The sequence below is a fragment of the Rhinoderma darwinii genome, chromosome 6, assembly GCF_050947455.1.
Source record: "Rhinoderma darwinii isolate aRhiDar2 chromosome 6, aRhiDar2.hap1, whole genome shotgun sequence".
Lineage (NCBI taxonomy): Eukaryota > Metazoa > Chordata > Amphibia > Anura > Rhinodermatidae > Rhinoderma > Rhinoderma darwinii.
The window spans coordinates 20,275,995-20,302,947 of NC_134692.1; the positions used below are offsets into that span (position 1 = coordinate 20,275,995).

General features: G+C 42.3%; 1 protein-coding gene across 5 annotated transcripts; it reads right to left on the reverse strand.

Annotated features, from left to right (window-relative positions):
• Positions 1–8: 8 nt before the first annotated feature.
• ORC4 (origin recognition complex subunit 4) lies at positions 9–26,953 on the reverse strand. 5 transcript variants are annotated; one of them, XM_075829263.1, is made up of 14 exons: positions 26,933–26,953; positions 25,318–25,393; positions 22,873–22,949; positions 20,611–20,701; positions 18,018–18,093; positions 16,930–17,015; positions 13,600–13,648; positions 13,116–13,267; positions 11,972–12,145; positions 9,628–9,714; positions 8,294–8,402; positions 5,748–5,843; positions 1,142–1,209; positions 9–257 (listed from the first exon to the last, which is right to left on the reverse strand). In XM_075829263.1, exons 2-14 carry the CDS (start codon positions 25,372–25,374, stop codon positions 75–77), a joined length of 1,305 nt encoding a protein of 434 aa, XP_075685378.1. In that variant the 5' UTR covers positions 25,375–25,393; positions 26,933–26,953; the 3' UTR covers positions 9–74. The 5 variants fall into 5 exon arrangements, with proteins under 5 accessions (XP_075685378.1, XP_075685377.1, XP_075685379.1 ...); XM_075829262.1 differs by lacking the exon at positions 26,933–26,953 and adding an exon at positions 26,829–26,920; XM_075829264.1 differs by lacking the exons at positions 20,611–20,701; positions 26,933–26,953 and adding an exon at positions 26,829–26,920.

The following is a 26,953-nucleotide window of genomic DNA, read 5'->3' on the forward strand; positions in this document are numbered from 1 at the left end:
GATAGACATTTTGCAGTTTATATAATTTTATAAAAATAAAAATAATTATTTTAATAAGGAAAAAAAAAATCTGTTCAGCTCAGAGAGGACATTGCCCACTGTCGCAGGTCTGTTGGACAATTGGGGTATTTCTGAAGGGCTTCGGATATTTGGCTGTCGTCCAGAAGTAACTTCATAAGTCTGTATTCCTTCTGTGTCCGGACGGAGAGACCTTCCATTGGTTTGATCAGTTCCAACTGATACAGATGTTCAAATGCCTGATAATAAAGAGATGACAAAGGATTCAGTGAGACAGTCCTGGATTCCTGGCGCGGTCCCGTAATGCTGCACATCTGCGCTGATACCAGAGATAACTCAGATCACTTCTCCAGGACAGATCGCGGACTGTCAGACTGACACAAAAAGACATCTACATACCAGTGGCGTCTGCTCAAATCCAAGTACATAGCAATACAGGGTCATGGAGGAGACCAATGTGTTGTGCAAAGGTTGTAATACACAGCCCGATATAGGCTGTGAAAAGTAGCGCCGATCAACGTGACGGCTTATTGATCGGCACTCATTTGCTTTTTTTTCTCGGAGCAATGATCGGTTATGTATGGGGACGAGCAATTGTATCATGTCGGCAGCACATCTCCCCGTTTACGCAGGGAGATATGCTGCCGACAAAGATAATATTTTCTGCTGCATAAACGATACCATCAGAAGGTGAACGAGTGTTTGCTCGTTCATCAGCTGATCGTTGCCCGTTTTCACAGGGCAATGATCGGTAACGAGCGTTCACATGAACGCTCGTTTGGCAGATAATTGGCCCATGTGGAATATCGGCACCATTGTATAGGTTCTATGGGGTAGATTTATAATTCCCTCCCCACTCAATTTGGACCAATTCAGGAGCCCCATGGCAGGTCTTGGCATTCAGGGGACACAGTATTGCAGCCAGCTGTGATAGAGGCTCCTGAACAGCAGCTATCTATTATTGTGGCTGTGAAAAGGTAATTAGACCACGATGCAGTTCACAAGGTGTCCAGCAGAGGGTGCGGTGTTCATGTTGGTTCCACTATGTAGGATGAATACATAATAAAATACTACAGTCGGAACTAAGAAAATATATTAACTAATAAAATAATAAATATCTCACCTTCAGGACAACAGGTTTTTCAAAATTATAGACAGAATGAGCTTTTCTTTGAACAAATTTCAGAAATTCTGCAATAAAATTAAAAAAAAACAACAAAACAAAACATTAAATGTAATGACAAAAACAAGTTCCTGGGAGAGTTTACTAAAAAAAAAATAAAAAAAAATAAAAATAAAAAAATGAACAGCTCGGCGGTATGTTCTCTCCTGGATTCTCTGGGTCTCACACTCCAAAAACATACGGAAAAGGTCTTATGGCTTCTTATTAAATTGGATCAGTCAGGTCTTCTATCTGCAGACAGCATAGGATAGAGGGGGACATGCTCATCTGAACGATATATAGTTTTCCATGTGTACTTTCATAAAAAAAAAATATAAAATCTAGGAGTCCTAGAGAAATCATGTGTCCTGCCTTCCCCTGCACACAGTGATTGATAGTTCTACTTATGTACAAACCTATACAGGGCGAGCTGTCAATCACTGTGTGTGTGGGGGGGGGGGGGGGGAGGGTGTGTAGCAGGACTTAAGGGGGTTTTACGCATAACGATTATTGGGCAGACGAGCGTTCATATAACGCTCGTTGCCAATAATTGCCCTGTGTAAAATGGGCAGCGATCAGCAGATGAATGAGCAAAAGCTCAAATCACCTGCTGGTCGTATAATTTAAAAAAAAAAAAAGTAAAAGATTATCGTTGGTGGCAGCACATCTTGGTGTGTAAACAGGGAGACGCGCTGCCGACACGATAATAATGTATGAGGACGAATGATCGGAGTAACGACTGCTCGTCCCCATCCATAGCTCCGTGTGACAGAAGCAAACTAGCGCGATCATCGATGTCTCGTTGATCGGCGCTCGCTGCATCGGCCGAATGTCAGCCGGTGTAAAAGGGCCTTTACAGGCTTTCTCCATAAGTAAAACTTTAAAGTGAATCTTTTTAAATGAAATACAGGCATATCATATAAAATATATATCCCTGAGCTCAGCGTCTCTGCTCCTCTAATCCAGTACTGCCCTCTGAGAGGAGATCTGACAAGTGCTCCACAGTGACTTTAGGTCACGTGACGGCCACTGTAATCTCATTTTACTGCCAGCTAATTTTTTGCCCTTTGTTTTTTGAGGGGAAGTGGGACGTCCGCAAGTCACAATAGGCTTGTATCAATCGCGAGTATTCTGATTATGTCAGAAGTCTTGCAAAAGTCGCGCAACTATTCAGGGACCGCACTGACTGCATTAAATAACCTCCACCTATAATACAGGTGAATGGGCTTGGGAAGCTTTAACCCCTACCCGCACCAGGATGTAACTGTCCGTCATTGCGGGAGGTTACTTCCCGCACGAGGACGTACAGTTACTGAGTTTTTCCCGGTGCACACTGTCGGCGACAGTGTGCACCGGGAACGGGGAGGTCAGCTGTCGCCGACAGCTGACACTCCCCTCTTGCCGGCCAGCGGTCCTTTGCCGCTGATTTCGGTGAATTAACCCCTTAAATTCGGCGATCGGGTGCAATCGCCGAATTTTAGGGGTTTCTAGCATATCGGCAGACCCACGTCCGAAATCGCGGGGTCTGCCGATAGCTAGAATGGCAAACGGAAGCCAAACAATGGCTTCCGGGTCTGCCATGGTCGGAAGCCCATCAGGACTAACCTTCGGCTGGTCCTGATAGGCTTCCTGTCAGAGTGACAGAAAGTCACTGTGCCGTTCCCGATGCACACTGTCGGCGACAGTGTGCATCGGGAACTTGGAGATCAGCTGTCCCCGACAGCTGACACACTCCAGTGTTGCCGATTAGCGGCTCATCGCCGCTGATTTCGGCAATTAACCCGTTACATGCGGGGCTCGATTGCGATCTCCGCATGTAGCGGGTTTGTAGCGCATCAGCAGCCACCATGCAATCGTGGGGGCTTCTGATGGCACCCGGGGGCCAGACAACGGCCCCCGAGTCTGCCATGTATGTCAGCCTATGAGGATCAGCCTCTGCTGATCCTCGTAGACAAACTGTCAGAGTGACTGTGACGTCACACTGACAGTTGGAATACATTACACTACCTAGGTAGTGTAATGTATTCTAGCAGCGATCAGAGCTGCAGGTCAAAAAAATAAAGTGTAAAAAGTAAAAAAAAGTTAATAAAAATGTTAAATAAAAGGTTTTGTTTTCCTATAATAAGTCATTTATTATAGGGAAAAAATGAAACCGTTAAAAAAAAGTACACATATTTGGTATCGCCGCGTTCGTAACGGCCCAAACTATGAAACTATAATGTTAATTTTTCCGCACGGTGAACGCAGCAAACAAAATAAACGGAAAACTGTCAGCATCGCTATTTTTTGGTCACCACCCCTCCCAAGATATAGAATAAAAAGTGATCAAAAAGTCGCATTTACCCCAAAATGGTACCAATAAAAACTACAACCCGTCCCGCAAAAAAACAAGACCTCCCACAGCTTTTTTGACGAAAAAATAAAAGTTACGGCTCAGAATAGCGTGTCCCAGAAAATAAATTATTTTATAGAAACGTAATTTTATTGTGCAAACGCTGCAAAACTTTAAAAAAACTATACACATATGGTATCGGCGTAATCGTACCGACCGGCAGAATAAATTAAAACGTAATTTATTGCGCACGGTGAATGCTGTAATAAATAAAGAATTTAAAGCGCCAAAATTGCTGTTTTTGGGTCACCTTAGCTCTAAAAAAGATCCTGAGGGGCCAAAATGCTCACTATACCCCTAGAAAAATTCCTTGAGGGGTGTAGATTCCAAAATAGGGTGACTTTTGGGGGGTTTCCACTGTTTTGGTCCCTCCGGGGCGTTGCAAACCCGACATGGCACTGAAAACCAATCCAGCAAAATCTGCGCTCCAAAATCCAAAAGGCGCTCCCTCTCTCCTGAGCCTTGCTGTGGGTCCAAACATCAGTTTACGACCACATATGGGGTATTGCCGTAATCGGGAGAAATGGCTTTACAAATGTTGGGCGGCTTTTTCTCCTTTATTCCTTGTAAAAATGAAAAAATTCTATGTTTCCACAGAAAAATAGGCGATTTTCTTCTTCAGAGACTAATTCCACTAAATTCTGCAAAAAAACTGTGGGGTCAAAATGCTAACTATACCCCTAGACAAATGCCTTGAGCGGTGTAGTTTCCAAAATGGGTTCACTTTTTGGGGGTTTCGACTGTTTAGGTACCACAAGACCTCCTCAAACCAGACATGGTGCCGAAAATATATTCCTAAAAAAAGGAGGCCCCAAAATCCACTAGGCGCTCCTTTGCTTCTGAGGCCGGTGCTTCAAACCATTAGGACACTAGGGCCACATGTTGGATATTTCTAAAATCTGCAGAATCTGGGCAATAAATATTGAGTTGCGTTTCTCTGGTAAAACCTTCTGTGTTACAGATTTTTTTTTTATTACAAATGAATTTCGGTAAAAAAAATTAAATTTGTAAATTTCACCTCTACTTTGCCTTAATTTCTGTGAAACGCCTAAAGGGTTAAAATACTTTCTCAATGTGGTTTTGAATACCTTGAGGGGTGCAGTTTTCAAAATGGGGTGATTTATGGGGACTTTCTAATATATAAGGCCCTCAAAGCCACTTCAGAACTGAACTGGTCCCTGAAAAAATGGCCTTTTGAAATTTTATTGAAAATATGAGAAATTGCTGATAAAGTTCTAAGCCTTGTAACGTCCTAGAAAAATAAAAGTACGTGAAAAAAAATTATGCAAACATAAAGTACACATATGGGGGATGTTAACTAGTAACTATTTTGGGTGGTATTACGGTCTGTTTCACAAGCAAATACATTTAAATTTAGAAAAATGCTAATTTTTGCAAATTTTTGCTAAAATTTGAAGTTTTTCACAAATAAATATTGAATTTATCGACCAAATTTTTTCACTAACATAAAGTACAATATGTCACGAGAAAACAATCGCAGAATCGCTTGGATAGGTAAAAGCGTTCCGGAGTTATTACCACATAAAGTGACATGTCAGATTTGAAAAAAATCGGCTGTGTCCTGAAGGGGTTAAGTTAAGAATCCAGTCTACACACCATTCAATCCAGAACTATTCATGCTGAAATAGCTGAGGAAAAGGAGTAAATAAAAAGTAAACTACGATCTGTATAAAAGTATGTGAACATCTGACCATCACACCTATATGAGCTTGTAGAACATCCCTTTCCAAACCATGGATTTCATGAACTGACTCGTGGCAAAGGTGGCAATGCTTAAAGTCACTAAACTATTTAGTACGACCCATACTCCAAGCAACGTCTGTCTATGGAGGTCGCATGACTGTGTGCTTGATTTTATGCACCTGTTTGCAATGGATGTGGCTGAAACATCTAAATTCAATAATTGGGGGGGGGGGGGGGGGTGTCTACATACTTTTGGATGTTCGAGTCACTTCTGCCAAACAGGAGAGCGCTTCCTGGACAACACATTTTGGCACCGAACATACCTCATCCCATTATCAGTGCTGGCCGGCAGAATCAGGATGGGGTATATGTAAGTTGTATCCGCCCCCACATTGTCTATGGAGCAACATTCTTTTAATAGCCAAGTAGTGGACTCACTGATACAAGACTGGAGGTAATAACCGATCTCACCATTGTGAACCATTTGGAAATTGAAGGGTTCTCCACTATAAATGTCATGTAAGTGTTTCATGGCTATTACCAGACACAATTCCAAAACAGAAAGACCTGAGGAGATTGGTAAAAAGGTAAATTATCAATCTGTTGGCAAAATAAATTGCATAGATTTTCTCATCTCGAATTATAAATATACCGGTGAAAATACAATAACATAAAGATATGGTTCTTATATGTTAAAGGTGGTTTTCCCAGAATCATAAATGATCACCTATCCGAACCTAATTTTCTGATCGCTCAGTATCCCACGGATCATGAAAACAGGGGTTCGGTCATTCCCATAGACTAAGAACGGAGCGGCAGCACGTACGCTCCACCGCCGCTATATTCAATGTCCTCCTCAATGCAGTCGAGCAGCTAGGAGGGTCTGGGTTTGGGAACCCCGTTCTTACTATCTGTGGGGCCCCCAGCAATCAGAAAACGATCACCTAACCTGTGGATAGGAGATAATTTATGATTCTACAAAAACTCCTTTAAGCAGGATGTAGGATTTACTAGGATTATCACTAATACACGCGGACGTGTTATCCAGTACTGCATCATGAACTGTGGAAATCAACCACTGACTGCCGAAACATGTCCCATGACGCTGGACAACATCGACAAGAAGCGTGCTCAACACCATATGGTGATTGGATTGTGAAACCCCTTTAATGGTAAGCTTTCCAAATCAAAGCACAATTTTGCTATCCTGCATTCACCAGCAAAGATTTTTTTCACGTGTACACATATTGGCCCACATTAAAGGGGTTTTCCGGTTTTCCAGTCCCTAAAAATTGATGGCCTATCCTGAGAAGGAGCGCTGCTCCCCCTTAATTTCTTCTCACTGTGAATCAAACATGCGACCACCATGTAGCAGCGATTCACAGGTATTGCAGGCTTCTTCTCCCATTCACTTCAATCGAGAAAAGGCTGCAATACCTGTGTATCGCCGCTACATCCATGTTGACGATCCAAAGTGAGCACGAAGAAATGAAGGGAAAGCAGCGCTCATATGAGAGCAGCACCCCCTTCAAAACAGCTGATCGGCAGTGGTCCTGGGAGTTGGACCCCGGCCGATCAGCTATTGATGGCCTATCCCGAATATAGGCCGTACATAGGTCCTACCTCTTAATTATTCTAATCAATAAGTGCACTCCAGTAGCATTGGTACTGCGGGCTAGGTACGTTTCAGAGAAAGAAAAGTCCCCCCATAAATTATCACAAAGGCAACTCCATAATATATATCAAAAACACAGAGAGAAGAGCTTAAAGCCAAAAGTATATATAAAAAAATAGATATTTTATTGACATATATGAACAAACAATTACATTTAAAAAAAAATTATTATAGAAAGGACAAGACCCTAGTAAAAAAGTTAGGAACGATCACTATTATTGCCAATAGAAGATGAGTAATGATAGTGCTATCAAACATCTGATCCCATCATAACAGGGGGAGATATGCACATATGTCCCCCTGAGGAAGCAATTTATCAGCGAAACGCGCGTTGGGGCTTATGTGTTGGAGCGAACACTGACTGTTGTTACTTTCACTATGGGTAAGCTGCTGTCATCTGTCTCACCTATAAGGGTATGTGCACACACACTAATTACGTCCGTAATTGACGGACGTATTTCGGCCGCAAGTACCGGACCAAACACAGTGCAGGGAGCCGGGCTCCTAGCATCATACTTATGTACGATGCTAGGAGTCCCTGCCTCGCTGCATGAAAACTGTCCCGTACTGAAAACATGATTACACTACGGGACAGTTGTCCTGCAGCGAGGCAGGGACTCCTAGCGTCGTACATAAGTATGATGCTAGGAGCCCGGCTCCCTGCACTGTGTTCGGTCCAGTACTTGCGGCCGAAATACGTCCGTCAATTACGGACGTAATTAGTGTGTGTGCACATACCCTTATACTTCTGCACTGGCACTTTATAAAGAGTTTCTCCTGACTACTTTACATTGAATATATATTTGGTATTTTCATTATCAACTGACTTCTTATTCTTTGAAGGGGAATCTTGTATTTAAAGTTATGATGGGATCAGATGTTTGATAGCACTATCATTACTCATCTTCTATTGGCAATAATAGTGATCGCTCCTAACTTTTTTACTAGGGTCTTGTCCTTTCTAGAATATTTTTTTATTTAAATGTAATTGTTTGTTCATATAGGTCAATAAAATATCTATTTTTTATATATACTTTTGGCTTTAAGCTCTTCTCTCTGTGTGTTTTTGATTCTCTTAATTATTCTGTTAATGCCCGATTTTGACGGAAATTGCACAGGTTAAAAAGCTGCATCTAAAACTGCGCCAAATCTGAGACATTCCTTTACCTACTCCAAATAAGAAAAACATAAATAAAAGAAAATCAAACAGAAAATGTCAATTGCACAATTCACACCAACTACCCTCTCAAATTTCATTGAAGCAGAACACGCCATTATTAATCAATGTGACCCAATGACTAGAATTTTTCTTGGCGAGTACAAATGATCTGATAAAACTCACCATGCAATATATTTGCTTTGGAATCCATGCTGCGGAGTCTGTAGGCTTCCACAAAGTCAGCGGCATGGAGATGAGGATGAGACACATTCACCCGACATAGGGCCAACAGCTGGAAGGCAGATCACACATTAGAAGCCGAGGCTTTACAATCTAGAGAAAAGCAGTGTTTGCACAAGGTTTTATTCATTCATAACACTTGCTCGAAGGTCGAGATAATCAACTCATTTTTAGGTTGCACCCCAAATAGTGACCTGGTACCCCAAGAATGTGCATGCAATTATCTATGTAAAACAAAATAAATTGCACTAGGAACCCTGATCTAAAGTAAAAAACCGATCCAATGGGGGGAAATTAACCACGCTACTATCTTTTTTTCGTGCAGCTTGTGCCAAATCACAGGTGCTTAGAAAACTACAGAAAGTCTTGAAAAAAAGTAGTTGCCCTTGCCCTAACTGTGAAGCCCTGGACACTGTTCTAGAACGATTTGTATGTTTTAGAAAAAGTGGTGTCAGGGCAAGAAAACGAGTGCAGTGAGCTCCCCCTAGTGGTGGCTGCAGGCCAGATGCATTATTGTAACCGATCTGTCATCAGACTATTGTTCTCCTGTTTAAGGGTGGCGTAGTATGGGGACAGGTCTGCTGCACTGGAAGTCCAAACAGCACAAAACAAAAAAATAAACTCAAAAGAGCAAAGAATAAAATGGCCTCATAGTTAGGAGTCCACTGAATTCATGAGGGGAGCGCTCCTCCTGCCTCTCTCACCCGCGATTGATGGATGCCATGTATACATGCAGATACACAGCGGGCATAAGTCAATGTTAAACAGGTTCAATTTTATGGCTAATACTGGCAGACCTGAACCCATACTCATTTACTAAAAACAGCGCATTTCAAGCCAAGGGGGGAGGGGCAAAATAATTTTGAACAAATGGCAAAAAAAAAACTTTTAACTGCCTACGAGCAAATATAGATTTGGGCCATACATTTGTACTATTTCTGCTTACTCCAATTAATAAATTAGGCCTAAACTACATTTCCTTGAAGACGACATAACGAGTAAGGAGAAAAGTTGTAAAAAAAAATTGCGGAAATTTGGCTCATGTCCCGATGCAACTTTCAAAGAGTCACATTTTTGGACAGAAAATGGCATCAACACATTGATAAATTTAGGCCTATGTCTATGCAGGGAATTTGAAGCAAAAATAAATAAAAATAAAAACGGAGTGCAGACAATTAGCAAGATCTATTCATAAATTAATCAGTGCTGCAATTTGGAGATATTTAGATTTGTAAAACACAAGTGTTCAGGGGTGAACATAAGAATAATTTACTCACCAATAGCATGTGCAGGGATCGCATATCCTTAGACGTGTTATACTGCTTCTGGAGAACATCTTCCACCGTCTTATTCTTCAGCAGAGCCTGAGGAGCAGCAGGACAGGATCACGATTTTTTGTTTAATGGGAGTCTGATTCTACACTACCAAACATCTGACACAGCTAGGTAGCCATCGGGTCACGGAGTAGGAACATATACCAGTATTGAAGATGTTACCGATTGCATCAGTGTAAAAAAATTAATTAAAAAAATGTTTTATTCTGCCGCACGTGTATCTGGTGAACAATTGCCTGCCATCCAGAACTCCAACCCCTATTCTCCGCTATGCAATTGATAGACAGCTCTGCTTGTATAAGAGTTGCATAGGGGAGTGATTGGAGCGCTAGATGCCGGACACCTCCTGCTATGGCGGACATTCACGCAACAGAATAAAACTTATGTAACTGATCCGTTACCTGAAAACTACCTAGCGGTGTCAGCCGTTTAGCAGCGTAAGATTTCTTGATCTACTCACTTTAAGTATAAAATTAAAACCAAACTTACTATAATGAATATACGGGCACAGAATACTTAGAGAGGATCTGTTACTAGTTTATTAATTCTCTATCTCCTGACTAATCTAATAGGCGCTGTGATGCTTATAACTACAGAGTGATTTGTTTTCAAAAACGTTTATTATTTGCAAAGTTATGAGCATTTTTCTAAATATCTAAATGAGCCTATACTTACCTCCTATTTGGCTATTAGAGTCGACTTTCACTCTGGGCGGTGTAATGTTTTCTGTATGACGCTGTCCAATCAGCATACAGCTTCTCCCCTTCCCTGTCCAGCAACACAGCCTGATCATATAGTATACAGCTTCCATTCCAGACTGTGTTTACAACTGGTGATATCTCCGGTTGTTTCACAACTGTTCTAGGTGGTCCACAGCCCGAGATATGGCTGTTTTAATTGATCCCCCTTCCCTCCAGCCTCAGTCTCTCACAATGTGTGAAGCAGCTTCATGCTGATAGGACGGCTTCAGAGGCTGTGAGGAGGCTCCACCTTTGGACAATCACTGGTGTTGACGCCCACTTGTCTAGTATAGCCTCATTAACATATTTAGAAAAAAAGCTCAGAACTTTTAAAATAATGAACGTTTTGGGACACAATTTTCACTAGCGTTATCAGTGTGACAGCGCCGATTAGTTTAGCTAGGAGATGGGGCATTACTAAACTAGTGACAGATCCTCTTTAAATTTAGCAATAAAGGAGTTCTCTGGGTATTTTATATTGCTGGCCTATCGTAGGTCATCAATATCAGATAGGTAGGGGGTCTAACTCCGGCAACCCCACGGATCAGCGGATTGAACGGCACAGCCTTTTCCCAGTTTACGAGCACATCGTCGCACACTTCCGTAGTGGCTGTGACTGGGATTGCAATTTCCAGTCCTATTAAAGTGAATGGGACGAAGTAACAATTCCAGGCACAAGCGCTACAGAAGTGTACGCTATGTGCCTGGTAAATACTGAAGAGGCCGCGACCCCTTCAGTCAGCTGATCGGTGGGGGTGGCGGGAGTCGGACCCCCACTCATCTGATATTGATGACCTAACCTAAGGATAGGCCATCAATATAAAATGCCCGGACAACCCCTTTAAAAGTGGTATTCTGGCTTCATCAAATAAAAGTTTTTCTTTTTATAATGAAATAAAGTTCGAAACGTTTCCAATATACTTCCTGTAAAACGTGTTCTGGTCCCGTGATGGATACAGAGGTGAACGGCTCGTTACAAGACAGAGCTCTGATAACTTCAAGACGTTCACCTGTGTATCCATCACGTGACAAGGACACATTTTTATCCCCTTAAACAATGAAAGTACCTCTTGAATGACAGCAAGCAGAGATCTTGAAAATGGTGAGGAAGTGATATAGGATGGTAGATAGACACAATGTATCCAGTCTAGGCAATCATCGGTGTGCTAAACAGCTTGGATGCCATGCTGATACATTGTAGTAAACCATCAGGTTTAGTGCCGGTGATGCATTTAGCTTACAGAGAATAACCTAGACTATGCTATTGTAACAGACCATCAGCTGTGAGAGGTATCAGGTCTAGGTGGGTTTTCAGCTTTTGGATGCAAATAAGTATGCTCTCATTTATAGACAGCAAGTGAAGATATTGGAAATAGTGAAGGGTTTAAAGTTGTCAATTTATTCATACATTTCCAGGAGGATCAACAGAGGAACGGTACAAAACAGAGTTCTAGGAAAGGACGCCCCAGCATTGTTATTTCATGGGGAATACAAGTATTTACTAAAACAGACACGTCAGGAGGGTGGACAGATTCTTTATATCTTACTTGAAGATTTGTGCTCCATTTTTCAGCAAACTGTGTGTCAGGAAAGCCGGGAGCCAGAGACAGAAGATCTATAAAAACTTCCTGGTAGCCCGAGAAACTGAAGGAGTTCAGCAGATGAATCTGTCTGTGGGAGAAGCGAGATTTTACCCTCTTCTCTAGCAGCTCCATGACATCCTGCCAGAGAGAGAACAGCCTATTAGTACATCTATGGGATCCTAAAATACAGAAACCTGACAGTCAGGAAACAAGCATCCGTCCGCCACCAATCTAAGCCAACAGTTGGGTATGGGCATAGCAAGGAAATCCATATTCAATGTCCCTACCTCTTGTATGGCATTAATGGGACTGTCCCATCAGCACAACTGTCCACGCACCATATTAGAGCATATGGAGATTTACAGAGGAAGGGTCCCCAACAATGGCAGTTCCCCCTCCCCCATCAGATCTTCATTGGGTCGGGCTAGCTTCTACAATAAAGGATGTTGTCCAGATGGGGCTGGAGCTACCCAATGACTTGTTCTATGACAGCTGCAGCCCATAGTGATATATTGAACTGTAATTCACACGCAACATTTTATTATAGACAGGATTTCCTAGCAGTAATATAAAACTCACAGGCATATACAAAAAAAACAAAAAAACAGGTCACATCCTATGGAAATATTACGTGATAGAAAGGGAGGGGGGTAAAGTGTCACTACTCATATCCTAAAGCCCCTAAATGTATTTTTGACATCCATGTTTTCATTGCCCATAGCAACCAATCACGTCTATGCTCTCGTCGCAATAGCGACTAATCATATCCTCATTGCCTATAGCAACCAATCATGTCCATGTTCTGAATGTCTATCGCAACAAACCAGGTCCATGTTCTCATTGCCCATAGCAACCGCTCATGTCCATATTATCATTGCTTATAGCAACCAATCACGTCCATGTTCTCAATGCCTGCAGCAACCATTTAGAACCCAGTTCTTATCTTCCAATAAGCTCATTGAAAAAGTAGAGCAGCGCCTGATTGGTTTTCCTGAGCAACTGCTCCACTTTTCTTTGCGCCAGTTGTAATAAATGCTTATTGAGCACACGCACATATACCTCATAGCGGATATTGTTTTTGTTGTGCTGCAAGACGAGGTGTACTCACCAGTCGACACGTGAGCCCGATGACCGCCACAGGGGCCTGGGCCGACTGCGCGATGTCAAAGAGATTATAAAGCAGCGTCTGGTTCTTATGATGGGCAAACAGATCAAACTCATCCAGTATGAACAACACGGGGCAGCTGCTTGTGCGGTCACCTGGAAACAGAACACTTGTCAATTGAACATATACACACCGTTATTGTATCGCACATAGACAGAGAGCCAAAGTAAAAGATAAATAAAATAAATCACACCCGAGGCACTGTAGGGAGGAATATAAATAAAACCTCATGAAAAAGATCTATATCGCATGTATTTTGTTGCAGAGTTTCGGTGCAGATTCCACAACAAATATGCGATATGTGAACCCGGCCCAAATGAGATTGTGTCAGGGCAGCAGCAGTGGCTCGAATTTTTGCTGTTCAGCGTTTCACATGTTGATGTAAAAGGTCAATAAAACATCCATAACCTCGAAGAATGACATTTACCTGTTTTTAACGCTTCAAGGAGGAAAGCAAGATTTTCTGCAAAGCTGCCCTGCAAAGTATAAAGCACACCAGTTATGTAATAGATAATCTACAGAGAAAAAAAACAAAAACACACGCTCCATTATGTGCCCACCGCCGAGCCAGATCCAGTGTAAGACAGCACGGCAGGCTCGCTGAGAACACGCTGTATTAACAGCACTTGTCACCTACACAAAACGAGCATCAGAAAAGTGGCAACATGTACTTGATGTATACATGACATGTTATAGCGCTACAATTACTCAATACAATAACACTTCTTTAACCCCTTCCCGCACCTTGACGTAACTGCACGTCAAGGTGAGCAGTAACTTTGCGCACCTTGACGTGCAGTTACGACTGTACTTTGACAGTTAAAAGCCGAAGGGCGCTACACCGCATCGGCGGTTAACTGTGCAGGGTGTCTGCCATGCACTCACGGTTACCGATCAGCTGCCCATCTTCGCTGATTTCGGCAGTTAACCCCTTAGATGCGGCGGTCGATTGCGATCGCTGCATTTAAGGAGTTTAGAGCAGATCGGCAGCCCCCACATGAAATCACTCTGCAAAACATGAAAAGAAATCTATATAAATAGGGTATCGCCGTAATCGTATCGACCTGCAGAATAAAGTAAAATTGTCATTTATAGCCCACCGTGAACGCCGTAAAAAACAGAATACAAAAAACAGTTTGGTTACCTTGCTTGCCAAAAAAATGGAATAAAAAGTAATAAAAATCGCATGTACCCCAAAATGGTACCAATGAAAACTACAAATTGTCCTGCAACAAATAAGCCCTCACACGGCTCCGGTGGAGAAAAAAAAAATGTTATGGCTCCCAGAATATGGCGATGCCAAATGTGCAGTGCTCCAAAAGCAGATAAGATCGAGCGCCAATTATCAGCGAGACACTGGCCACATATCTATGAATTATTTATTTACCGCATTATTATACCCTCATGTACTCTGCCCAGCCTACATATGCTCCCACATTATAAACTGAAATACAAGTAGAACCCCAAACAGAACTATTACTAAGCTAAATCTGCGCTCCAAAAGGCAAATGCTGCTCCCTCTCTTCTGAGCCCTGCAGCGTGCCCAAACAGCAGTTTACGCCCACAGATCTGGCATTGCCATACCCAAGAGAACCCGATTAATATTTTATGAGGTATTTGTCTTCAGTGGCACAAACTGGGCGAAAAAAATATTATGCACTAAAATGGCACATCAGCGGAAAATTGTAATTTTCACTCTGCACCATCCGTCGCGCATTAACCCCTTTGTGCACCATGACTTAATAGCATGTCGTTGTGTAGGGGGGTGCATGGAGCGGGCTCACGCACTGAGCCCGTGCCATACGTTGTGGGTGTCAGCTGTGTATTACAGCTGACACCCGGGACTAACGGACAGGAACAGCGATCGCTCTGTTACAGGAGCCTGTAAAAATTACAATATACTGTAATAGATTAGTATTGCAGTGTATTGCACCAGCGATCTAATGATCACTGGTTCAAGTCTTCTAGGGGGGACTAATAAAATGTGTAAAAAAAAAAGTAAATAGTTATTGGTGAATTTTTTTTATAAATATCTTACAAGGTCTTACAAGCAGATACATTTAAATTTAGATAAATTAAAATGTTTGCAAATTTTCTCTACATTTTGGTGCTTTTCACACATAAAGATTGAATTTAGCGACCAAATTTTTTTATTAACAAAGTACAAGATGTCACGAGAAAACCTCAGAATCACTTGGATAGGTAAAAGAATTCCCAAGTTATTACTACATAAGGTAACAGGTCAGATTTGATAAAAATCGGCTTTGTTCTCAAGGCCAAAACAGGCTCAGTCCTGAAGGGGTTAAAGACTTTCTAAATATTATTTATTAAAAAATATTTTAACTTTTTGAGATACAGCTGCTTTGTATCCTGTATACAGAGCAGCTGCATCTTGTGCAGAAACCTGTACCTATCAGGGAAGCAGATGAGACACGCAGGATCCTCCTGTTACTGATCACATCTAAATTCATAACTTAGATGTGATGGATAACCGGTGGATCCTGCGTGTCAGAGACACAGGACCTGCTCCCACTGAACCTGGCAGTGCCGCTGACCTGACTGATTCAGGTCTCAGATCTAGATACAGCTGCTCTTCATACAGGATACAAAGCAGCTGTACCTCAAAAAGTTAAAATACATTTTTAATAAAGTGTTTACAAAGTTGAACCCAACACACTGATTGAAATTTGTTTTTCTTTAAAAAAAAATATAGGTCTACGGTTTACATAGCCTTTAATCCAGCATCAACCAGACCAGACAGTTGTTGGATTATCAATTATCAGATGAGCACAGAACTTGCAGGGACCCTCTATGAAGACATCCAATCCAATCCCAAATAGTGTACAGTCCAAAGTCATATGATTCTTCTATAGTTGTAGTCATATTTCACATTTCCCACCTCACCACATGTGCACTTGACCCAATCCCATGCCACCTTATCCCTTATCTTACTACGGTGTTTATTCCAGTCCCAACCCATCACTTCAACCTAACCGCGGACATGTTCCCTTCATTCAAACATCACACCCATCCTCAAGAAGCCATCACTTGACCCATCCTCTTTGTCCAACTATCGTCCCATCTCACTACCCCCATTTTCTTCAAAACCTACTCAAACGTCATGTCTACCTTGAACTAGTCTCCAACTTCTCATCCAACTCTCGTCAACCATTCTACAATCTTGCCTCTGACCCCACCACTCCACTGAAACATCCCTAACCAAAGTGACGGACGTCTTAAAACGGCTTTCCCATAATCATTATTTATGGCCTATACACAGAATAGGGGATAAATGTGATCGGTAGGAGTCTGACCGCTGGGACTCTCACCGATCACGAGAACGGACATGCCGTGCCATTCCTGGGAGCGCCATGGGAACAGGGCGGTAGTGCGCATGCTGAACCGAGCGCCATCTTCGGCAGCCACATAGAAATAAATGGAGCGGTGGTCGAGCATGCGCATTACCGCTCCCATTCCTATGGGGCTCCCTGGAACGGCAAGGTAAGCCCGTTCTCGTGGTCAGACCCCCACTGATGAGATATTTATCACTTATCCTGTGGATAGGTGATAAATATTGATTATGGGAAAATTCCTTTAATACAGTAACATGCATGAGGCCAAAGTGGACAACTGCGACTCTCACTCTGGAGGACCCAAAGTTAACACCACCAGGAAACCCTTTAACCAGAAACCCAACATCATAATTTAGATGATTTGTCGAACTAGACAATGCCACAAGAGAAGAAAATGTACTCACAAAAACTCTATCCCCAACTACATTCTCCAGGTTTAATTGTCTGGTAATTTCCTTCAAAGCAATCCTGTCATTTGTCTGCAAAAGACCTAAAAAGTAAAAGACACAACTCAAACTATGCAAATTATCAGTACAGCACATGGACGTGCCACTTTTACAAGAAACGTATAAGGCTCGCATTATCTAGTCTATCTGGTCCCAATTATGAGAATTGTTTAGTTAAAAAAGCAATGAACGACAATAAGGCCAGGGCATCATGGCGTTGACCATATGTCATGGTAAAAGCATTGTTTCCGCAACAAAGTTTACTATGGAAAGAAAAAATAAATAAACATAGCCACCATGCGACCTGCAAGAAAATACAACCCTGTCAAGGTCACACACAAAAGTTCCCCCATAGGGACTCATTGAAGTTGCAGTGTAAGTCACTTTAATCCTATAACTTTACTAGGACTTGCTATGTTACAGAGTTAGACCCACGTCCATCAAGTTCAACCTTTTATACTCCCAAACCACAGTTGATCCAGGAGAAGGCAATCAAGGTCCTATGCCAACCTTGATTGGCATAGACCCATTTGAGATGAAGTGAAAAAAAAACTTTCCTGATCCTTACTGGAAATCACAAAGATCCCTGGATCAACATTCTAGATTAATACCAGTCTTGTGTTTCTCCAGGAATATGTCTAATCCTTTCTTACATCTATTTCCACTTAGCCATTACCAAATCCTGTGGTAACTTTATGGTTCGGACAGTCAAGTAATGAGATGTGATGTTATGGCACTTCCTTTAACCACAAGCAACGACCCTGTGTTTTCCGTGGGGTCCGCAAAAATAATAACTTATAGTATTGGTGTTCTAGGCATTTACATATTTATATAAAGATATTGGGACAGATTTACTAAGACCGTCTAAGATTAGGACAGCGTAAACTTAGACCAGACAGTCAGAAGCTTAACCAAATTTATCACAGTGGTGCATTCTGTATGATAAATTTGGCACAACTTGATAGATATTTTAGACACTTTTCTATACCACCTCTTGGTTGGCACCAGTTATCTGTGCCAAAATTTTGGCCTATCCCTTTACTTACCGTTCAATTGGATGTGCAATGCATTCTCCCTTATTTCTTTTACTGCAAACACTTCTTCTAAAGCATCATGCAGCAGCTGGAAAACAGAATACAGGCGGTGTTATTACATGACCAGAGTGGTTACCTTCAACCTGGAATCACACATGCAGTTTTTGGTGAAGTTTTTTGAGCCAAACAAAGGTGTGAATCCAAAAAGAAGGAAAAGTATAAAGGAAAGACTGATATGTTCCTCTCTTCTTTTTTTTTTAATCCGCTCCTGCGATAAATGCAGGTTTCGGAGTAAAAAACATTTGCAACAGATTTACCATTGTTGTTGCGGCAGAATTCTGGCCTAATTTGCATCTTCTTTATACAAACTGATTATGGATTTGTGCCCAAAAAAAAGAAGCTTGTTCCTCAATAGACACTTTTAAAGAGGGTCTAGAAAAGGGTGCACGGCTTAGAGGAAAGGGAATTTGGCTCAGATGCGCCGACGTGCACAAAAAACTAGCATAAACTAAGCCCACCAAGAGGTGGTACAAAAAAAGAAAAAAAAAGAGAAAAGTGTCTAACATGTCTAGCAAGAAGCGCCAGCATGCACCACTTCAATAAATTTGGCGCATCTCCTGACTGCCAGGCCTAAGTCTACACTGTCTGAATCATAGACTACATTAGTAAATCTGCGTCATTGAGTTTTTGGTGACGTTTTTTTTTTTTAACTAAAAGCCAGAAGTGGATCCCACAGAAAGAAAAAGTATTAGGGTAAGTCCGCACGTAAGCCCACACCGAACTTTAGGGTGTCCACACCTAGCGTAAATACTGCGGATTTTCCACAACGGGATCTATTGCGGAAAATCCGCAGCGTATTACAGTAGAAGCAAAATGGATGAGATTTGCACAAATTTCATCCACACGCTGCGTGAAAAACCCGCCTGCGGTGTGGTTTTTTTAATACCCAGCATGTCAATTTGTGCAGCAGAATCCCTGCTGTTCTGTTGCCGGATTTCCCCATTGAGTTCAATGGAGAGGTAAAACCCGCAGCTAAAAGCAGATGTTGCTATTTTTGTGGCGGAAAAGCGGTGGTTCTGCCGGAAAGAAAACAACAACGCAACTCGGCAAATAAAAAAAAGTTTAGACTTACCAAGAGCTCTACGCTCCTGCGTCCAGTCCGGCCTCCAGGGATGACAATTCATCCCACCTGACTGCCACAGCCAATCACATGCTGCAGCGGTAACATGGGATGAAACGTCATCCCAGGAGGATGGGCTGCAGGACGTCCGAGGGACGCTTCGAAAATCAGTTCTACTCATCTTAATTAAATTTGAAGAAATCCATGCACCTACTGCAAAAACAACCCCATTCAAATGAATGGAACAGATTTTCAGTCACAGAAACTTTTGCAACAAAATTTGCTGCGTGACTGCCCCCTTATAAGTCCTTCCTTTGGGCTTTGTTCACATTTGCCATAGGCAAATCAGACACGTATTTACTGCATGATCCACGGCATAAATCGACAGCTTATCTCGGATTTCTAAAGTGGATCTATGTACACGACCGTGCCCGTAATCACAGCCCGCGATTGTAGGCACGGCCGTATGCTGCCGGCCACCCGCATTTTCGGGCCATGCTCCCATACAAAGTATGGGAGCATGGCCCGTAAAACACCCAAAAAATGGACATGCACCGTAAGTCCCGGCACAGTTCTACGTCACGGACACCCATCCGAAGTGATACGGAAAGGTGCCCACGGCCAATAGAACTGGATGGGTCAGTAAAACCGGTTTTACGGTCGTGTGCATGGGGCCTTAGGATTAGTGCCATTCAATTGGACTAATGCGCGTGTGGAAACACGTAGAATCCACGTCAATAAGTGACATGTCACTTCCTTTTCCCGCTACACGCCTAAGACCAGGATCACACACAGTTTTGATGCAGCTTTGTCGCAGTTTTTTGAGCCAAAGCCAGAAGTGGATCCAAAATGAAGAAAGGTATAAAGAAAAGACTGATACATCTCCTTTCTTTTGTGTCCACTCCTGTGTTTTGATTAAATAAAATTTTAAAAAAAGGAGCCAAGAACGGCACCAAAACCGTGTGTGTGATCCTGGCCTTAGGCTGGAATCGCTAATGCAGTTTTTGAGTCAAAAACCGGAGGCGGCAGATCTGCCTTTCCTTTATACTTTGCTTTTTTCGATCTACTCCTGTGTTTGGCTCAAAAAAACTGCATCAAAAACTGCCTGTGTGATTTCAGCCTTCGAGAAATGGCTATATTCGTAAAGGCCCCTTTGATACCAGGTTTTGCAAAAAAAAAAAAAAAAGTTATATATAATAATAACAAAAAGGAAATAAATGTAAAAAATAAAGATAAAATGAAATGCAATAAACTGAAATTCAAATTGCTGTTTAGAATTTATTAAGGGAGATTTACGTAGCGAGATGCACCAGAATTGTTACAAATTGCGACAAAAAAGTACAAAAAACAAAGTACACAGCTCGGTATCTTCTCAGTCAACATACACATACATAATATATACACATTGTAATCTATGTGAATGCAGGGACATGTATACACAAAAACCGGAGTGGTAACTTGGCAGCGGAGATAAGGAATCCTCACCATACTCTTTCCCGATCCCCTGGGACCAATGATCAGCGCAGAGTTACTCTCCCCATGAATCACTGTTCTCTTCAGAAGCTCAACTAAGTGCCTGAAATTATAATAACAAAGGGCGAGCGGCTTAGTCTTAAAATAGCACAGAGTAAAGAGAAGAACCCAGCTGAAGCAGTCATCAGAGGAGCGGCTCCTGTCTGACTTCTGACAGCAGCCGAGCGAGAGCCGAGCAGCTGCCCGACATGCTGGAGCGCACAACAAAGAACCCATGAGGATGAAGGGTTCTGTGCAAGGAGCGTTACAACGAGAACACGTCGGAGGAAAACATATATACATTATTTTTTTTTACATAGCGGATAGACGGCCCAAGGAGAGGAATACTAGAGGTGAAACAGACAACTGAACTCAAATGTGTTCCTCTTTAAAACGACACTTTTCACAAGAACAATCTGGTGCCAACCACATGTAGCCCGCAATCTGTAGTCAGCAGAGAAAGGGCAGCGCAGGGGATTTAAAATGCTTCACCCGCTAGGTTACCAGTCTGCATGCTTAGAGGGGTTTTCAGACAATATACACGAGTAGCTCCGAGTGTTAAAAGAAAATTCTAAAAATATGAATCTTAATTTAGGTGGCGGTTCCAAGCTACAGGTCACTAGGGTGCCACTTCTCTTCCTGTTCTCATCGCCAGTCACTTGCCACAGCAGTGATGGCACCAGAGATTGTGTGCCACCTGCTGCAGGCAGTAACGCGTTGTTTCGATCACATAGCGCCAACGGCATATCATCTCATTGTAACATCAAGAAGTGGGGGACCTCAGGGATTGGCACAGAATTTATTTAAATAAACTAGAATATTTATAGTTTTACATTTGGAGCCTCTAGCAAGTGTCAGAAAACCACTGCAACCCCTGAAACACAACATTCATAAGCGACTGATCAATGGGGGTCCAACTCCCAGCACCCCTTCCAATCAGCGGTCTTGAAGGACCTGCAGCACTTACGAACACTGCTTCCCCTTCATTACGGTCACTGCTCGTACTGTGAATCGCCGACACACTTGTAGTGGCGGTTCACGGTACTACAACCTTCTATTATTAACTTGAATGGGAGAAGGCTATAATACTGTGAACCACCGCTGTCGGCGATTGACCGTATGAGCAGCTACGGAAAAAAGGGGAAGCAGCGCTCGTACGAGTGCCGCTGCCCTTAACAACAGCTGATTAGTAGGGGTGCCGTCAGTCGGACCCCCACCGATCAGATATTGATGGCCTATTTTGAGGATAGGCCATTAACTTCTTATGACTGGACAACCCCTTTAAGTACATGACTTAGTTTTATTTGGATTTTTCATTTTTTTTTTTTCATATCAGGATTCTGAAAGACAAAACTTTTTTTTTTTCCATTCGTAGTTGTATGATGGCTTGTTTGTTTTGGGAGGAGTTGTATTTTTTAATGGCACCATTTTGGGGTACATATAATGTATTAAACAACTTCAATTTTTTTGGTGGGCTGTAACCGGAAAAAAAAAAAAAAAACAGCAATTCCACAATTTTTTTTTCGTTTTTATTCGCGAGTGTGTGAAAAACATGACACTCGCAAAGCACAATGATGCATAACGCAAAGCAAACGGACAGATTTACATGTGTTTTTTTACGTACGTAAATCTGTCTTCCTCGTGTGAACGTAGCCTAAGTGCTAGGGTATGTTCACACAGGCTATTTTCAGCTGTTTTTCGGGCATTGATTTCAATGGGAAATACGGCGTTCTGTTCTGACGGGGCGTTATTTTACGCCTCATTTTCAAATAACGGCGCGTAAAAAGAAGTGCAAGTTACTTCTTGACACGTTTTTCCACTGACTCAATAGAAATACAGCTTCAAAAACGGTCAGTAAAAAACGCCACAAAAACACGCTAGTTGCTTAAAAAAACGTCCGAAAAAACAGAGGCTTGAAAACAGCTTCGTTTTTCAGCCGTTGTTTTGTTAAGCGTGTGAACATTCCCTTACAGTTTAGGTTCTCTGGGACTTTTAAACCTTGATTGCCTAATCCTTAGGATAAGCCACCAATAATTACCAATGGGGGTCTGACCTCCCACCGAACAGCACAACGACATGTTTTTTAGTACAATCCATTTTATTGCTGAAATGGCCAAACATACTAATAAGAAATGGTACCCATATGTTTTTGCCAATGTAGTGTAAATATTTCATAGCAATCATTAGGGTCATTGATGTGATCAGTCGAGGCCATTCAATATAATCTCCACTTACTTGTGCTGAGCCTCCACCCCACATCTCTTGCCGGGGTGGCCTTGTTGCAGAAGTCTCTTCCGTAGCTGAGCTTGTACCTAAAATGTACATTGGACAGATATAACTACCCCATACCAAAATCCCATACTTATTGCAAAATCACAAAATTTATTTACTTGTTGAGTCCAGATTATTGCAACAAAGTGCCAGGAAAATCAACTGAGAGCGGAACCATTTTCTTTTTTTTCATTGAACCTCGATTATTTGGTCCATACGGCTTGTAATGAAGATTTAAAGTGATAGTAATAAAATAATTGCTTGTAACAAATAATAAGGCTGGGGCTACACGGCGACTTTGGCCACAATACAGGTCGCTCGACCATTGATCGCTGTGCCGCCCTTCCTGCATTGCAGGTCATGGAAGTCAATGTGGCCACTTTATCTCCAATGACAGTCGCAAAAAAAATGCGGCAGGTTTGGATTTCTTGGGAATGTAGTGACGCGGGCGCGGCAACCCACGGTTTTGCAACGCGGCTACTTTCACTTTAATTACTTGCGAGGAAGGGCGGCCAAAGTCGCCCTAGCCTTAGGCCATGTTCTTAGCCTTAGCCCCTGTGCGTGAATTTGACGTGTATTTTAGGGCGTTTTACGCACCAAAATATGCTCGTTTAAGCTTCTCATTGACATCAATGGGAAAGCGCGCCATTAGTACATACAAAAAAGCGTATCAATTCTTTGGCCTGTAAAGCACGCCTAAACACGGAGAAATCAATGGGAGTCCTAATTACGCGTCAAAAGCGTTCACAAAACAAGTCAATAAACAAGCAGAAAACGCGTAAAAAAAACCACTATTTTAAAAAGCGCTTTACAAAAACGCTAGCGTTTCTTACACGGCAGGTTTTTGGAGTGCCGTGTGAAAATGAGGACAGGGCCATTTTTGGATTTTTATCTTCGTTTTTCGCTCCCCGCCATAACTTTATTATTTTTCCATCAATAGAGCGGTGTGAGGGCTTATTTTTGGCGGGAGGAGTTGTAGTTTCTATTGGTAGCAGTTAAAGTGCCATATAATGTTCTGGAAAACGGAAAAAAATTATTTGCGGGCTGAAATTGGAAAAGACTGCGATTCCTCCATTGTTTTTGTGTTTCGTTTTTACGTCTCACCGTGGGGTAAAAACGACAACTTAACTTTATTCTGAGGCTCAATACAATTACGGTGATACCAAATTTTTATAGGATTTTACTACTTTAAATAAAATAAAATTCTGAGCCATAACTTTCTTTTTCCGTGGATTGAGCGGTGTGAGGGCTTACGTTTTTGTGGAACGAGCTGTAGTTTTTATTGGTAGCATTTTTTGGCACACACAACTTTTTGATAACTTTTCATTACATTCTTTTTTTTTTTAGAGCGAAGTTGAAAAAAAAAACAAAACAGCAATTATGCCGGTTTACATATTTTATGACGTTCACCATGAGCGTTAAATAACGCTATATTGTAATAGTTCCGACTTTTACGGACGCAGCGATACCAATTTTGTTTACTTTTTTTATATCGCTTCAGAGGAATAATGAGAAAAGGTTTTGGTTTTTTTCACTATTAAAAAAAGGTTTATTTTACTTTTTTTTTTTCTAACATTCTATAAGACCCCCTAGGGGACTTGGACCAGCGATCGGTAGATACTAACATATTGCAGTGTATAGTAATTTTTACAGGCTCCTGTTAAGGCACAGGCAGGGCTTAACAGAGGCAGTGAGGGCAGTCCTGGGGGACTCCATTAGATTCCTGGGCTGCCATGACAACAATGAGCACCCCACAATCACGTTAGGGGCGCGCGGATGAGCTGTCAAGAGGGGGCCCACCCCCCGCTTTTTAAAGTCACAGAAGCTGCAGTCGCGATTTACCGCAGCATTTGAGTGGTTAAACGGCTAAGAACAGCACGATTGCTGTTCCTAGCCGTTAGCCCCGGGTGTCAGCTGTAAAACACAGCTGACACCAACAGGATAAGGAGCACTTGCTACAAACTTCTCCCCCTGATCCAAGGTTTAATTAATGTTCTGGAAATATAGTCTCTCTGGTGCCACCTATAGGTGACTATCCTGTAAGCAAGTATACAACCTGACTGACTTACAGGGTAGCGACCCATAGGTGGCACTATAGAGACAGTTCATTCTGGAGGGGAGCCATTTGAGGACAGACATTTCACTTTTTCCACGTGGCCTGTCATTGACTTAGTATTAGGGTCTATTCACATGGTGCAGTTAAAGAACGTTTATTTTTGTCACAACTTTTGCAAAAAGGCGGTTTTGTGATTATTAAAATCAAGACAACCCATTTTTACAATGGTGAAGGCCCAGGAATATGCTGATGGCCACAGGTCCTGCTTCTCAGACCGCTGTTATCCTGGGTTTTTATCCGGCCATATTTCCCCTGCGGCGACCACTAGGGAGAGAAGTCTTACCAAGTCATACCTGAGAAATACATTCTCCAATTGGGAGGCTCTTCTCTTTACTCTTCCTTTTGCTCATTGCAAAAAAGATTGAATCACTAGAAGGGAAAAAAGAAATCGGAAAAGAAAAAAACAAAAACAATCAGTAATGAGATCAGGGTCACATTTACACAGGACTGCAGCCGGCTGGACTACGCCATGCATGGCAAAGGCGCTCTGTCCTCCACCATTGTGCCCCAGACCAGCATCCATCACTATTTCTCATCAATCCCTTTCCAATATTCGCCGTATATTTACAGGGAAAGTATGTGGTGGTATTAGGGGCTGTGCCCGTTAATCCGACGCAATGGGCAGGATCAGAGATTACCACGACCCCGCTCATTTAACCCCTAAGATCCCTCGGTCAATAGTGATCGTGGCATCTGAACCATTAAAAAGAAAGGGGCAGCCTCCTCGGACAGCCCATCAACCCCGGTGAATCCATTGCGGGTGCCGATGGTTGGCATGGCAGCCTGAGGGCTGAATGAAGAGAACTTCCCCTTTTCCCATTTTCCCCCAAGAGCAATGTAAAAAAACAAAAAAAAACAACATTACTGGCATCGCTGTGTCCGTAAAGCTGAGACATTAACATTATTTAAACCTTCATTGAGAAGCCGGAATCCCTGTTTTTTGATGACCTTGTCCCCCAGAAAAATATAATATAGTGATCAAAGTCTTATGTACCCCAAAAATGTTACCAATAAAAACTACAGTTCGCCCTGCAAAACAAAATCCGCATACCACTCAAGCGAATGAAAAATATACAATTTACGGCTCAAAATACGGCGACACCAATTTTTTTTATTTAACAATTACATTTTTCCTTGTAAACATAGTAAAATATAAAAAAAAACCAACGATATCGTTTTGGGATCGCCGTAATCTTATTGACCTGCAGAATGAATTGAACAGGTGTTTCTTACCATTCCAGCACGCAAATATATTTGTTTCCCGTTTCCCAGCACATTATATGGTATAATAAATGGTCCTGTAAAAAATGAAAAATCGTCCCGCAAAAAACACAAGCTCTCATACGGCTGCATGGATGGAATAAAAGAGAGTTATGGCTTCTGGAATGTAGGAAGGGAAAAACGAAAAATGGCTGCTGAGGGAACGGGGTTTGAGGGGTTGCCCCGCTTGGCCCTTTAAAGCGACAGTGTCCCAAACTCCTAGCCGCATGCCCCAACGGAATTCGCAATCAGCGGCAGGAGCCGCAACGTCAGACAGGACCGGACTGGGCATCTCCTGCCACCAATTGCAAAGTTCATTTTCACGACAAGCTCTGAAAAATAAGAGGTGTATTCTGATTGGTTGCCGTTAGGGACCACTCCACTTTTGCTTTGCACCAGTTCTGATACGTCTCCCCCATGTGCAACCCCAAACAAAGAATATATGGGGACCACACAAATGGTTACAACATGGCTAACCCAGGCCGCCCGCGGCACAGTGTTCCACCCACACTACATGAGCAACCTGCAAACACATACGACGTACCGGTGACAGGAACCGCTGCTTCCCTGTCAGGATCTCATAAGCTCCCGCTGCTACAGCGCAAAACACGTGATCACAACTTGTTCCGACCCCGCCCACTCACTCACTCGTTACCCTGGAGACCGAGA

Coding starts and splice junctions, on each gene's coding strand:
- ORC4 (XM_075829263.1), bottom strand. CDS start 25,374: ATGAGCAAAAGGAAGAGTAAAGAGAAGAGCCTCCCAATTGGAGAATGT. Junction 13,268..13,599: donor CCTTGAAGCGTTAAAAACAG/GTAAATGTCATT, acceptor TTCTGTTTCCAG/GTGACCGCACAAGCAGCTGC. Junction 8,403..9,627: donor GATCCCTGCACATGCTATTG/GTGAGTAAATTA, acceptor TCTGCCTTCCAG/CTGTTGGCCCTATGTCGGGT.